Raw genomic sequence first — 14,321 nt, forward strand, 5'->3', positions numbered from 1 at the left:
GCGTCCACATCTTGCTCAAACGAACGACATGGCGTCCGCAAACGGGGCCGAGACCGACCGGCATCGCGAGGGCCCTGCTGGTAGAGGAGGATCATGGTTGAGAAGAGTGTGCAAATTGCGCAGGGATCAGAAGCAAACAAAACGATATGCGTCATGCATTGCCCGGGAGTATTCACTCACTCACTAATATCACATTCGGATGCGTCCGGTCTCGGACATTCCGATTGTTTGCTTCCACAAGCAAGCATGTGTCACCAATCAAGTTGCAGTTTTCTTTGTCAAGACGCAACCCCTAGCATTAATGTAGGCTCACAGCTTGAATGCTGGCCTGGGAACCCGGGTCTGCGTCCACATCATCCAGTTTCAAGCATGCAAACAGACTTGGAGAGGAGTCCCTCCCTGGGTTGTGACCATCACCACTCGCCTGCTTTCTCCTTGCGTCTTTTATTTTTTCATCCTTCCACTGGAATAGCATCAAGCATTCCTTTAATTAGCCTTGGGCAAGAAGTAAGCTCCGCACCTGGCAAATACTATCACGAGAACCCTCGGTGTGATCGTTGCTAACAACAATGATACGAAACCTAGGCTTCTCTACTGGCATAAGATGGAGTGTTCAATTGAAGAATTGGAACTTGCAAAGCGAGGATTGGGGGCCCAGATCCAAACCCTCCGTGATGAGATGGAGCGCCAGTTCAAACGCATATTGACACAAACTGTCGAGGCCCACGAGAATGATCGAAAGAACAACTTTGAGCGGTATCTCACCCGAGCCTCTCTAGAGTGCCCCCCAGACATCTTTGAACGACTCAAGAGCTGGATCAGTTGCCAGTTTCCAACCTACATCTCCGGATTCAACTACTCCCAGGGCGGCTCTTTTTCAATCAACTTCACTAACACGCCCCCGCCTGGCACCTGGGAGCCTATTGTGGTTGATATGAACAAGATCTTTGACCAGATGGCTTCCCCAGCAGCGGATTCTCAAAAGGATGTAAGTTTTGCCAACTGGCATTTCGCTTGCCCGACTTCCCGGCTGACGTTTTGAAGACGGCTACATCCACGGGCGTCCATCCCTCCGAGAACAGACCAACCACGCCCTCACGCAGGCCTCTACCGACGAATCGCAGAGCCTCTCCTCGTACCAGGACCCCCCGCCAGGGAAAGACAGTCAAGTTGCCAACAGCTCGAGTCGAAAAAAACAAGCCTTCTAGCCGGAGCCTGCCGCAGACTCCCCGAAAGCAGAAACGTCCTGCTGGGAATTGCAGCCAGCCCGTAGGCGGAGGAGTGATCAAGACTAGTGTTGCGACCAAGGCTGTTTCCGAAAACCCAAGCTTTGCTTTCCCTTACGATCTCGGAGAAGGGTTTCAATATTACATCCTCCGATGTCCAGCACCAGGATGCCAGTTTTCGTTCTCAACGAGTCCCCTCAGGAATAAGCTGGCTGTTTCGCACTTCAAGGAATGCAAGGTCCCCTTTGTGGATGAAGAGGACATCGTTCGTCGATACGCCCGCCAGTGTAAGTCGTCCACGAACCACCCATGCACAGACAAGGCCTCGATGGGATGACTTGTGCGCAAATACTCCCAAAGAAACTCTGCTTATACCCTTCCCCACAGTACAAAGGCAACGGATGGACCAAGAATCCACGGAGATTAGCAAGATGTGGATTGTCAAATACAACGACCTGGTGGCGAAGGAGAGAAAAAAACGCCGCCGCATAGAAGCAAAGTCCGCACCCGAGAGCCACAAGGTACATGTAATCGATGGATCCTCGACGGAGTCATCCGAGATGTCGCCAAGAGATGCAGAGATCCAGCAGATGTGAGCTCAATTCCGTATGCCGTGTTTGCGGCGCTAATCAGACCGCGATACTCACATGGGCCAAACTCACAGATATGACATTGAGAATCTTGCTAAGCCCACTACAGTGCAGGGAGGAGGGTGATTCATTTAGGAGTCATGCACAGAAACGATCGTGCATGTCACAGGCCATGCAAAGCTTTCTGTGACGGGAGGATGGTTGGGCCGGAAATAGAGCAGAAGTAATCAGCATCTGATCTCGCCTTCAAGCCTTGTTCTGCTTAACGTGAAAGCGTACATCAAGGTCATAGTCGATTGATTATTAGATATCTATCTTCGACCCCTTTTTATATCCGCGATTCTAGAACCATCCAATCTTGCCATTGTATGTACCGTTAAGGGAATTGGTATGTTTTCCAGTAAGGTGAAACTCGGTTTACCGGAATTCCTGGCAATGGACAAGCTTGAACCAGAGAAGTCATGATTGGAATGTTGTCTTGGCAAGCCGTCGGTGGCCACGTCTGATGATGCCTTGACACATGATATATTCTCAGCCTGGCTCTTCACATGGGCATGGTGCTAGTTTCATCAATGATTGTACAGGTATTGAAAGAGTCTACATAAATATACATAGATAGCTCATTCTTCTGGGCCATGATTGCATAGTTACACTGCTGAAAAAGCATATGCCACGCCGAAGAGGATCGAAGTGGCGAGACCGGCCTGTTACCGATAGGGGCCCGAGTCCGTCGGGTCCGCGGAGGATGCGGTTGCCGTGAGCCCCCGATCACATATGGCCAAACACGTAGCTCGATTTGCCTCCAGAACAGCCAGAAGAGGCATTATGCCGGGGTTATAAGTCACCTTCTTTCCCTATTTCGGAGAATTATGAGACACGTCTCCGGGAATGCAACTAGTTTCCATACTGTAAACCGAAATCCGACCGGCTGCAAGCCATAGAGACAATATCGAACGCCTTCTTTGTCTGTTCCCCTCAGCCCATGCTTCTTTTCGCCACTAACCCGACTTAACACAAGGTCTATTTTGCCTTTTGCCCCTGGTGAAAACAAACTAATCTTCCTCGCCGTTAGGTGCTGGAGGTGCTCTGCCAGTCATCTTGATTTCATCCATGCCCTGTGTATTTCACCGTCATCACATAGCACTGTAAAATCCCCTGCCTATTGCGAGGTTGTGTTTCACGAATCGCAGGTAGTACGTCCGTATGAACACTAGCAACATACACACACAACTTACAATATTCTCGTCCATGACCACATCCGCTCGACAGACACAGCCGCCACTACTTTTTCGGAAATGGCTCTCTTTCAATTCATTGTCGCGCACACCACGCGCCTCCTTGCGATACTCATTCTGCTCACCGCAGTCCTTGGTCCCCATGCCGTCATCGCTCGGTCCGGCCCCGGCAAGCGACGGCGGGGCGTCCCACTTCCACCGGGCCCCCCGGGTAGGCCGATCCTAGGCCACCTTCATATCCCTTCGACCGAGAACCCCGAAAACGCATATGCCGCGTGGTCCGAGGAATACAAGTCTGACGTGTTATACTTCAATATACTGGGACAAGACGTCGTCGTGCTCAACTCGGTGCGTGCCGCCGTGGACCTTCTAGACAGGCGCGGGGCGAACTACTGCGACCGCCCGCGCTTCGTTCTGTTTGAGGAAATGGATTGGAGGAAGACTTTGACGTTCCTGAGATGGGGCCCTGAATTTCGGATGCACCGAAGTATCTTGCGAAAGAGCTTCTCCCGGACTAACATTGTGGCATACCGCGAGCTGCAACAGAGGGAGGCTTCGACGTTGGTAGAAGGTCTCATGGGGGACCCTACGTCTTGGGAAACCGCCTTACGGAGGTTTGCGACTGCGGTGATGATGAACATTGGATTCGGGGTCGACGTAGAAAGCGACGACGACTCCTATGTTCAGATAGCTGCAGATGCGTCGTATGCCCTTGGCCATGCAGGGGCGCCAGCTGGTACCCCAGTGGACTTCTTCCCCTTCCTAACATATCTGCCAAACTGGCTGGTCAGAGACCGCTCCCTCAGATTTGCGAGGGACTGGAAATGGGCCATCCGGCGCCTCCACGACGTGCCGTACTCGGAAGTAAAGGCACAAAAGAATCCGAAGGAAAGCCTCGTCAAAGTCATGCTCAACTTACAAAGAGACCAAGCCAAAACGGGATCTCTAGAGCTTTCGAGTTTCGATGGACGACATAAAAGGGGCTGCAGGGGCCGTCTACGCCGCGGGGCAGGACACGACATGGGCTACACTGATCGTGCTCGTCCTCAACATGACCCTCCACCCCGAAGTGCAGAAGAAGGCTCAAGTTTTGATCGACGAGGTCACTGGGGACAACAGGCTACCTACTTTCGAGGACAGACCCAGGCTACCTTATACCGACTAATAAATCGTCCAGGAGACTTTACGATGGTGCCCCGTATCTCCTCTCGGGGTGCCGGACCGATCATTGGAAGACGATATATACAACGGCATGTTCATTCCCAAAGGCTCCGTCGTCTACGCCAATGCTCGCGCGATGACGCAAGATGAGCGTGCTTACTTCGATCCCGGGCGTTTCAACCCAGATAGGTATTCCCCTGCGGATCAAGGCGGCTACGGCGAGCCGTTCCCTGTGGGACAATTCGGCTTTGGCAGGAGATTGTGTGTAGGGCAACATCTTGCCGAAGCAAACGTTTGGATTGCAGTCGCTTCTATGATTGCAACGTTAGACATAGGAACAGCACTAGGGCCGACAGGAGAGGAAGTGCTACCCAAGGTGGAGTTAACAGCTGGGCTGACAAGTCACCCAAAGACCTTTCCTTGCCGCATGAGCCGAAGGAGGCGGAATGCTACCGGAAGTCGTATGCCATACGTGCGTGGGGGGGGTTGACGAATCCTAACCCCAGTAGAGCACTTTGCGGTGCTACACTTTGATGATCTCCTCTTCAAGTTTGGCCAAGGCCTTTGCTCCCTCCCCGTCCATCATACGCATATTAGTGTCAAACAAACCAAGCACACAGTACACAGTGTCTTCTTCTCCAGTCTTTCCTCAGCTCAGGACGCAGAACATATTCTCTGCGCCATTAGCATTCTTCAACACGATCCTCTTTGTCATGCAGTCACTTCTGCTGTATCAAATCTTGACATTAATAATTATTTGTCATACTAAAAACGACGCCGTTAGTGGCAGAGCAGCAACTAACGCCTTATATAGGACCTATAAGGTCACAACATTATTATATTTCAAAAACTCTAAAACTTGCTCGGCAATAGCCGGCAATCCAAGCCTCTATCAGGGAGACAAGGGGCCCGACTACGGCGAACTGTCATTCGTCTATGCGCGTCTATGTGCGTCTATCTGATTGAATGGTTTCATTTCCCGGAGAACTTCACGTCGCCTCCCACGCGTCTGCAATAGCGCCCCAGTACTTGTCAGGGAACACGCGCATGTGGCCGACGTGGCCGGTGCCCTCGAAGAGGGCGGCGTTGTATGCATAGCCCTTGGCCTTGGACTCGGCCATGTTTTGTTCAATGTCCTCATAGCCGATGAGGGGGTCTTCTTTGCTGTACAGGAACAGCTTTCGCGAGCGCTTGGAGACGTACTTGGGGTCGCCGATGGCCTTGACGCTGAAGACGGGCGCGCTCTCGCGACCGATGAGATATTCGTAGGCGTGGTTCAGGAGGAGGAAGATGGCCATGATGAACTGGGTCACGACGAAGGGCCAGGGGAACCAGCCGGCTGTCCCCAGCGCCATGGCGAGGGACCAGCGCTTGAGGTTGCCGATCGTCAGGATCACGCTTCCCGGCGTGGAGTCGTACGAGGACAGACGGTGCGGCATGGGACGGCCGTATCTCTGTCGATAGGCGTAGAGGGACCCGGCGTAGTTGATGCCGCCGGTGTTGGACATGACGTGCAGCAAGACCGCGTCCTCGTCGGGTCCCGCTGTGTCCGAGTCGGCCTCCGGGTACGCGAGGTCGATGACGGGGCTCATGTTTGCTGCGCGGGTTTCGAGGTCCTCCCTCATGGCCTTCACAATGGGCGCTAGAACGACGATTTGCCTCGCGTGAGGGAAGAGCTTACGGAAGCCATCGGCGTACTTGGCGACGTGCTTGGGAAGGGCGTCGCCCCAGCTGTAGATGACTACGACCCTCGGGTGGTCGGGCGGCGGGTTTGCGCCGGCAGCCAACTCTTCTCCTTCGCGGACAAAGATCTGGTCTGTGACGGTTTTGAAGCCGGGGAAACGATCCGATTTCACGGCCATTCTTAACGTAACTGGCGGCAAGACGAGGAGAGCTGAGGACCAATCAAGTAAGCGGGATAAGGGTTGGATTTTTGGACATGTAGGCACAAATTGAGTTTGAGATTGACGTCTTCTCAGCCGGGGACGGCGGGCTTCATATTACGTCCACCACAAGGAGATTTTCTGCTGACTGATCTCGTCCCAGCGAAAATGCTACCCAAAAACCAACACCAGGGAGCTGGTAGCCGGTATGCCCCCCTGACGCCTCGTTGGGACGTCATGGATACATGGATCTGGATTGTTGGGACTCTATTGGAGCCTCTTTCTTATGGAGGATCGATGAGTGGCTTATGAGCATGGTTTTCCGAGTGGGCTCTCGATGCCACTCCTCAGCCAATCTCACGTCATCTAAGCCATCACCACGGCTGAGCCGGCAGGACGCGTACAGTACGGAGTAGATGAATAGACAAGAATGGGATTTGTGCCCCACTTGCCGAGGTACAGCTTCTACCGAAACGTTGCCAAGAACTCCAAAGGTCTTTGTGGCCACGTCCAGGAGGCGGCTCAAGCAGCGGCCGGCGAGTCAGGTGACAATACGAAGAGCCGAGGCACAAAGGGCCGCCGAGACAGGACGAATTCCGCCCGACATTCCATGCTAATCTCATAGGAGCATAGCTGCATAGGTAATAAGAGCCGTTCCAGGACGGACACGCTTCGGCAAGGCCCCCTGGGATGAACCGGACCAACTTCTCCAGATCCCCGTGACGAGTGACACACCTCCGCATTCTAACCTCCTGCGAGATTTCTGATAATTGCCCACCGACTTTGGGATTTCTGTTTTGTTGCTTGTCGCAGTCTATCGAGCATCCGCATTGCCGGCGGGTCCGTCCCTTCAAAGTCGTTGGCGTAATGTCAACCTCCGAAGAGCTTGTACCGTTCAGCGAAGCTACAAAGATAACAAGACTACAGCCGGATGTATATAGTGCCAACCTTGTCTCTGGCTGGTGCACTGGCTCCGGTCAGTAGCGGTGAAAACCGTCACAGCAACCCGCGCGGTCGGTCGGCTGACATAGTGCAGTCCCCAATGGCGGCTACGTCGCGTCTGTGATGCTGCGCGCGGCATCTCTGCACCTGACAGAGCGTGGGCAGCCCGACACCATCTCTGCCCATTTCGAGTACGTCAATCGTGCGGAAATAGGGCCTGCGATACTTATCGTTGAGGAGGTCAAGATCGGCCGGAACCTCTCGACATTGCACGTCTCACTTTACCAACACGACCTGCTACCAGCCGCCCCTTGGTTCACGCCTAACTCGCAGAGGAATGTCGTCGGCTACTTTATCAACACGCGCTTAGTTGCCGAGAAGGGGCTCACCCTCGCGACCGGATGGGACATGACCCCTCCGCCCGAGCCGGCCGACTTTGCCCTCCTGTCCCTGGACCAAGACCAGCACTGGGTGAAGAAAGAGAAGCTCAACGCGCGCGCGACGTCCTATGTGCGCGCGCACAACAACGTCGAATACTACGCGCCGCGCGAGGGCACGCGTCGGGGCATCGCGGACCTGTGGCTGCGGTTCAAGTCTGGCGAGAGGTTCACCAACGCATCGGTTGGGTTTGTCGCGGATGCGTATCCGACCGTCATTGAAGCCTGGAGACCGACGCGCGACGAGGAACAGACCCCGTTCCGGTACAACGACATGTTTTGGTATCCGACTCTTGCTCTGAATCTGGACGTGAAGAAAGCGTTGCCCGACGAGGGGGCCGAGTGGCTCTTTATCCGGTCCATGGTCAAAGTGATTCGAAATGGCAGACTCGATCTCGAAGTCACCATCCTAGACCAAAGCGGAGATGTGGTGGCGCTGAGCACCCATGTCAACATGGTCTTATCCGCCGACAGGAATCTGAGCGAACGAAGTCACTCCAAGAGCAAAATATAGAAAATTACACAACATCATCAACAAGGTTGTCACAGCTTACGAGGCAATCCACAGGCTGCACGTCCTTCACAGAGATGCGGACCCACGCGACATTGTGCATGAGCAAGGAAATGGCAACGTTATGATTGTGGGCTTCGAGCGAGCAGAGTTCCGCGGTCGTCTATCTCTCGGCTCACTCGGCCCTAATGCTCGGAACCAGAGGAAGCGAAGGGGAGCAAAGAAGCGACAAAAGGATGATTTTATAAATGTGAGGACAATAGTAGACCCACAGTTGCCGTTGCTACAACTGTTCTTCTATATCGCCACGACAATGAAAGAGGAGGAATCTGTCATCCTGAGTGTCTCGCGGCTGGTATAATGTATCTAGGACGTCTGGGCGTCCGGGCATGCAGCCGGTTGATTGGCTGTCGTTGTGGTCAAGTAGGGCTTCAAAAGGTGAACATTCGCACTTGCAGTAGTGAAGGTGCCAGAGCTCGCAAGGCAAACCGGCACACTCACAGTCATGAGGTTGACGATGCGGTAAGGGGGCAGGGGAGGAAACTAAGAGGAGCTATCTTCCGGACCCTTTTGCTCGCCATGTCGCTTTGAGTCTTCGTATCGTGTTATATAAGCGTCTGCAACGTCGGGAAAGCTTTCTTGTTCCAGCTTCTGCTGCACGCGCCTCCTCCGATTCACACGCTCACTGTGGCGCTCATTAGCGTAGCCAGGAAAGCCGAAGCCCAAAGCAGAGGAAACGCGGAACTTGGTTCTGACCCAGTGGCGCGGTACATATCCGGCCATCTCCCAAGCAATGACACCAACCGAGACATTATTCGTTTGAACCAAGTTGACTATCACATTGTAGGGTCCCATGTCGCTGTGGGATAGTACCAGATCCGAGCAGTCCATGCCAATCTCACTGCAATATGCGAGCTGGGCCTCAGGACTCCGAGTATTTTTTTTTTATTTTTTTTGCCGGGAGGTGACATCCGATTCCCGTTAAGATGTCTGCCATCGACGCCACAAATAGTAGCACTCTTCCCCTCATGGCAGATAAGGTGTTTGCAGATAGTAACAACCTAGTCGACGCAAGAGTGCTTCCCTGATTCCGCCATATGCGGCCACGCACTCTCTATTGTCTGGCCTGGGCGAGTGTGCGATGTCGCTGGTCATCTAACCGAATGGAGGAATTACAGTATGGGAGCGACAGGTGACGGGCACTGGCACTGGCGAGCAAGCAGCATCGACGTATTCATATGATCAAGAGAAATTCTAACGTTGAATTAGGCAGTCCAGGCGCAGGTCTCAAGATGAGTGAAGATATGGCAGTGCAGACCTCTATCTAATGCAGTAGATCAATGTTTCGATGTAGGATGTGGGGGTGATGACAAGCTTCTGTCTTGCTTAACCTCAACAAAATTGAGAAAGGCCATCCTCTACGGCCTCAAAGTAAGCTATAAGTTTTATGCATCTATAGAGCTCAAGTTCCCAGATATGATTAGTCTGGCTTGTGTAGGGTTAAACCTGGAGATGGAGTAAACGCTAAAGCTACAGCTAAATGATAGGCTATTGGGTACAATAGAAGATAGTCTTCAGTTATGCCTAACCTTTTGGTATCATCCCGGCCACAATTGTTAAGAACTGGTAAGTTATACAACTGTTACCTCGCAGATTACGTCAAATATAACGCTAATCTTTTTACAAGGGCACTGCGGTTAAGTAGGCAACGATTTGCTATGCATGTACACCATTTGAGATATTATAGGCTTCAGCAAGTGGCACTCTTTTCTTAGCAACTGTTGATATTTGGTAGACAAGATTTCATCGGTGATAGGCGTTAACAAGGACGGCAAAACCCTCTGCCAATCACCTTGTTTTCCGCGCTCAACGCTGCCGGCGCCGGAGCGGAGGTACAAGAGGGGGGGGGAAAGCCCACGTGGTTCCACTTTGTGCCGCCCCTATCGCCGTTCTCGGCGCCTCGGTCACCTCCGTACGTCCAGCTCACCGTCTCTCCTCCTACCGGTCCGCTGGGAAGCTCAAAGAGTCGCAACAAAAGCCGGGCCTCTATTTGACCTCTTGAACCAATTCTCCTAAAGCATAGCATCGTAGCCAACAACGCCAACCCGCATCTAGCACAATGGACTACTCATTACAGAACCACAGGTCTCTGATCGGCTCCAAGGCGTCAGACCTGCCCTCACCCTCACTGGTTCTGAGCTTGCCGGTCATCAAAAAGAACATCGAGAAGTTGCACCAGGACGTGGAAAAGGCCGGAGTTACTCTCAGGCCTCATGTGAAAACTCTCAAGGTGCATCGCTTGCCTACCTTGTCTTTCTCTATTATCTCTCGTCCAACGACTAACAAGTCTGCAGAGCCTCGAGGTAACCCGTCTGATGCTTGGCAATGGCAAGTTCAAGAAGACAGTGGCATCCACGTTGTCAGAAATCCGTGGCCTTTTACCGCTGGCCGAGGAGGGGACTCTAGATGAGGTAAAAAGGCTTCTTGTCCATGCATATTTCCACCCCGGGTGCTGACAAGCATATCCTAACAGGTTCTTTACGGGCTCCCCCCTGCCCTGGGGGCCATCCCGTTCCTGAGCGACCTACGAAAGTCGGTCAAAATCCTCCTCATGATCGACCACGAGAAGCAGATCGCCCTCCTCGAGGACTTCGCAAAGAAGAACCCCGAGACTTCTGGGGGTGCCTGGGACATTTACATCAAGCTCGACGTGGGCACAAAGCGCGCGGGTCTGCCCCTCGGCGGTGAACGTCTCCAGAAGCTCATCCAGCGCGCCGACGGGTCGTCCGCAGTCTCGTTATACGGTTTCTACTGCCACGCCGGCCACTCGTACGCTTCCCGCACGCAAGAAGAGGCAGAGAGCTTTCTTTCGGACGAGATAAACGGCGTCTTGGGCGCTGCAAAGTTGATTGTGGGCGACCGGAAGCTCACCCTGTCCGTCGGCGCCACTCCGACAGCGCATGTTGTGGGCAGTCTCAAGACGACGATTCCCGACAACGTGACTCTGGAGCTTCACGCCGGTGGGTAATAACTCACTGAGAGCGCTGGTGTAGTCTAGTCGACCGCTGACACCTCGTCCCTTAGGAAACTTCCCCACGAACGATCTGCAACAGGTCGCGACGGGGCTCGTCGGCCCCGAGGACCAAGCCGTCCGCGTCATCGCCGAGGTGTGCAGCGTGTACCCCGAACGCAACGAAGCCCTCATCAACGCCGGCACCATCGCCCTCTCAAAGGAGACCGGGCCGTTCCCGGGCTTCGGCAGCGTGGTGGGGAAGCCGGGCTGGGCGGTGGTGAGGATGTCTCAGGAGCACGGCATTGTGGGGGAGGTCCAGAGCCCCGGCTCGAAGAACGCCGAACCCGAGAAGAGGGACGTGGAGGCCAACTTCGAGATCGGAGACAAGGTCTTCCTCAATATCCAGCATGCGTGTATAACCGCAGCATCCTTCTACGTGTATTATGTCGTGGATGAGGATGATGTTGTCAGGGACACCTGGGTGCCGTGGAAGGGTTGGTAGCCACGCGAGGTTTGGATTTGTTGCGTGTCAAGAAAGAAGGCAAAATGCAGTCAGCTTCCCCCCCCTTTCTTTCGCTTGCTCGCTAAATCGCTCGTTTGCCCGAAAAGAATTCCATATAATTTGGCTCGCGCCTCCCAAACACCCCAATACCAACGAAATATCCCAGTGCAACTAACTGCGTGTTGACGCTCCACCAATCCAGCAACGCCCGTCATTTGAAAGAATCTTCCTTCCATTAGTGTCTCATGCAAAGGATATCCATACTTGTTTCTCGTTCATCACACGACAGACGTTCCACGGCCCTGCGCCGACGTCCGCCGGTGTCACTTCATTGTGGTCCCAGACGTGCTGCAGCAGCACAGAGGTCTGGCGAATGTTACCCAGGCCAATGGTCGCAAACATATGGCCCAGCCTCTCATGCAGGAACGCTTGCTGCCCCTTGTCCGTTACGCAAGAGCCGATGATGGTGATGGGCCAGCATAGGCTTGTGTTGATGCGGACGCTCGGGTCCAGTTGCGCGAGGTGCGATAGAGCCCCGCTGAGGGCGGACTGTACGGCCACCGAATGCAGACTGTCATTGTGTTGAGAAAGAGGGTGTAATGCCGTGTGAAGGTATAAGAGAATAGCCTTCTGGTATATGTACCCCGCCAGGGCTACGTTTTCGCTTACTGTCGGGTTGGGCTGCCAGTTCTGTATCTGGCCCAGGAGCTGAGCAAAGAGGATAAAGTCGTCGGCCGAGGGCTGCCAGTCGGAGTTTCCCGCATGACCCATCATGCGCCGGCCCATATCGAAGACGGATGGGATCAGGAGTATCAGGTCTAGCCAGCAGCCAGTTAGGCTACCAATGTACGAGGACGCAACGAGCTCTGTCGCAAGAAGCAACAGGTCGTTACTAAGGAAGAGTTGGTCGCTTAGACGCGCGTCAATGGATATCATGCTGACCGTTGCCGTGTAAAGATAGTATTCGGTCAGAAAGTCTTTGAGCGACTTGTGGAGAAGCGTACTGTTTGCTGACAAGAAAGGGAGGATGAGAGATTGCGCTGCCATCAGGTGGTCGAGAATAGTGCCGTTCACATCGCCCTTGGCCGTCTATGGAAGTGTCAATATCTGGACACGAGATCCGTCACAGGTTCACAAGGGACGTCCTGCAAGCGAGACAAGAACAGGGCCACCGGCTGCACTAACCTCGACAAGGCATAGAATCAAAGCTCCGATACCTAATATCAACGTTTCTTCGCCGTTTTGCCCGCCCATGAACGTGGAGATGTTGTGCTGGAAGAGTCGCAGTGACTGGTTATAATATTTTGTGGCGACCCTGTCTGCGGAAACCAAAGATTTGGCAGCCCTGTGGACGGCACTCTGGGTGAGGAGCAGTTGAAGCACAAGGTCGCTGCCGAAGGCCAGCGGTATCAGTTGCACGGAAAAGGGGTTTTCCAACGTTGATCCGTTGGCCATACTTATTGTCGTCGCGCTCAGGTAATGGCTCAGCAGCTCCAGGGCGTTCTCGTCGTGGTTCCCGCCGAGCAGACTCATCCCCCTGCTCATGAAACTGCTCGCATCCGAGGCTCTCCGGAGTGGTGAGCACAACATCTGATCGGCCGTCTCATCGTCGTCGAGGTCATCGCCCTCAATCGTTGAGAAGGACAGTGGCTCGTTGCATACCAAGCCTGCGATTGATGCGTCATCTGATGTATCGAACTGGTAAGAGACCCCTGCATCTTGAATATGATGACCCGCGGCCGCGGTGATTGGGGTTACTGTGACGGGGGGCGCAGGAATGGTTCTAGTTGGCTGAGAGCTTGGTCCCGGACTCGAGGCAATCGTGGTAGCAGCGGGGGACTCGGATGATGTGGGCTGCGATGCAAAGTTGAACGGCTCGAGGCCAAGCGAGGAGTCTCGAACGGCTTGCGGACTCTGTGATGCTCCGGTCGAGCTTTCCGGAGACGCCGTTGAACGAGCCGCGGGTTGTCTGGCGGTGTGAGATGCTTTGTCTTGTGAGACCGAGGGCTCGCGAGCTGAACGCGACGCGCCACTACTGGACCCCGTCAACGGCCATTGACATTCCAGCTTATTTCGCTCACAGCCGCGGCAACGCGGCTTCGTCTCGTCACATTTCTTCTTCCGACCGCGACAGGTTAAGCAGCCCGTCCGAACGCGGAAGATCGGACCCGCAAGCGTACGGCGGGGTTTAACAGCATCCGGCGACATGGCGGCCGGAACAACCGCGGTGGAAGCAGCACAGATAAAGATGCCAAGTCAACCGCTCCGCTGCAGAAGTCTGGGGAGGGGGGGGGGAAGCTGCTGTCAAGGGTTGCGCTCAATGGCGAAGGCACATAGAGACAAAATGCTTACGTAGATATCGATGTGATAGATAATAGCCCAGACGCTGGCAAGAAACCCAACCCGTCGGATGCATCTGCGTGGACCAGATAAGGAAAAGTTTGCCGGGGTCAGTCGAGACTCTACCTACTCCTCGTTGTCTCGAGCGCGGTCCGCCGCATGGACAGGCCCACTTGATGCCGGTAATGAGCGCGGTAAAATATTCGATTGGTCAACCCCAGCATCCTCAGAGTTCAGGCCGGGTTACCCCTACGACGAGCCAGTTCCAGCTTTGTCATGTTGCAAACCGACTGGCTGCAATGGGGGCCTCATGACCTCATTGGGGAATAATCATGGAAGCAACGAGACATCCCCGCTGATCCACATGAGTTTCTTGCGCGCTTGGAGTGTGCTGGTGGAGTTGCAAGGATGTTTGGCGGCGTGATGGATATGGCAAGTTGATAAGGGGAGATGGTCAAGAGCTTGAAGCTGCAGTCTCCAT

The 14,321-nt window shown here is 54.0% G+C and overlaps 7 protein-coding genes across 7 annotated transcripts; 4 read left to right on the forward strand and 3 right to left on the reverse strand.

Annotated features, from left to right (window-relative positions):
• Positions 1-604: 604 nt before the first annotated feature.
• On the forward strand, positions 605-1,822 carry LY79DRAFT_685307 (uncharacterized protein; the record flags this gene model as incomplete). The annotated part of the gene is made up of 3 exons (XM_060564641.1): positions 605-988; positions 1,045-1,513; positions 1,614-1,822. 3 exons carry the CDS (start codon positions 605-607, stop codon positions 1,820-1,822), a joined length of 1,062 nt encoding a protein of 353 aa, XP_060414998.1.
• A 1,289-nt stretch (positions 1,823-3,111) lies between these two features.
• LY79DRAFT_669232 (cytochrome P450) lies at positions 3,112-4,643 on the forward strand (the record flags this gene model as incomplete). The annotated part of the gene is made up of 4 exons (XM_060563614.1): positions 3,112-3,915; positions 4,001-4,153; positions 4,229-4,473; positions 4,625-4,643. 4 exons carry the CDS (start codon positions 3,112-3,114, stop codon positions 4,641-4,643), a joined length of 1,221 nt encoding a protein of 406 aa, XP_060414999.1.
• Positions 4,644-5,201: 558 nt separating this feature from the next.
• LY79DRAFT_513919 (uncharacterized protein) lies at positions 5,202-6,074 on the reverse strand (the record flags this gene model as incomplete). Its single annotated transcript, XM_060554541.1, has 1 exon — positions 5,202-6,074. One exon carries the CDS (start codon positions 6,072-6,074, stop codon positions 5,202-5,204), a length of 873 nt encoding a protein of 290 aa, XP_060415000.1.
• An 888-nt stretch (positions 6,075-6,962) lies between these two features.
• Positions 6,963-7,988, forward strand: LY79DRAFT_514142 (thioesterase-like superfamily-domain-containing protein; the record flags this gene model as incomplete). The annotated part of the gene is made up of 2 exons (XM_060554564.1): positions 6,963-7,071; positions 7,132-7,988. 2 exons carry the CDS (start codon positions 6,963-6,965, stop codon positions 7,986-7,988), a joined length of 966 nt encoding a protein of 321 aa, XP_060415001.1.
• Positions 7,989-8,229: 241 nt separating this feature from the next.
• LY79DRAFT_177792 (uncharacterized protein) lies at positions 8,230-9,328 on the reverse strand. Its single transcript, XM_060551275.1, has one exon. It carries the CDS (start codon positions 8,874-8,876, stop codon positions 8,529-8,531), a length of 348 nt encoding a protein of 115 aa, XP_060415002.1. The 5' UTR covers positions 8,877-9,328; the 3' UTR covers positions 8,230-8,528.
• Positions 9,329-10,104: 776 nt separating this feature from the next.
• On the forward strand, positions 10,105-11,500 carry LY79DRAFT_669235 (alanine racemase domain-containing protein; the record flags this gene model as incomplete). Its single annotated transcript, XM_060563615.1, has 4 exons — positions 10,105-10,275; positions 10,340-10,456; positions 10,519-11,005; positions 11,070-11,500. The coding sequence occupies 4 exons, from the start codon at positions 10,105-10,107 to the stop codon at positions 11,498-11,500; spliced, it is 1,206 nt and encodes a 401-aa protein (XP_060415003.1).
• Positions 11,501-11,743: 243 nt separating this feature from the next.
• On the reverse strand, positions 11,744-13,708 carry LY79DRAFT_669236 (fungal-specific transcription factor domain-containing protein; the record flags this gene model as incomplete). Its single annotated transcript, XM_060563616.1, has 2 exons — positions 11,744-12,589; positions 12,686-13,708. 2 exons carry the CDS (start codon positions 13,706-13,708, stop codon positions 11,744-11,746), a joined length of 1,869 nt encoding a protein of 622 aa, XP_060415004.1.
• Positions 13,709-14,321: the final 613 nt, after the last annotated feature.

Source organism: Colletotrichum navitas, assembly GCF_030913465.1.
Source record: "Colletotrichum navitas strain CBS 125086 chromosome Unknown LY79scaffold_24, whole genome shotgun sequence".
In the NCBI taxonomy this organism is placed as follows: domain Eukaryota; kingdom Fungi; phylum Ascomycota; class Sordariomycetes; order Glomerellales; family Glomerellaceae; genus Colletotrichum; species Colletotrichum navitas.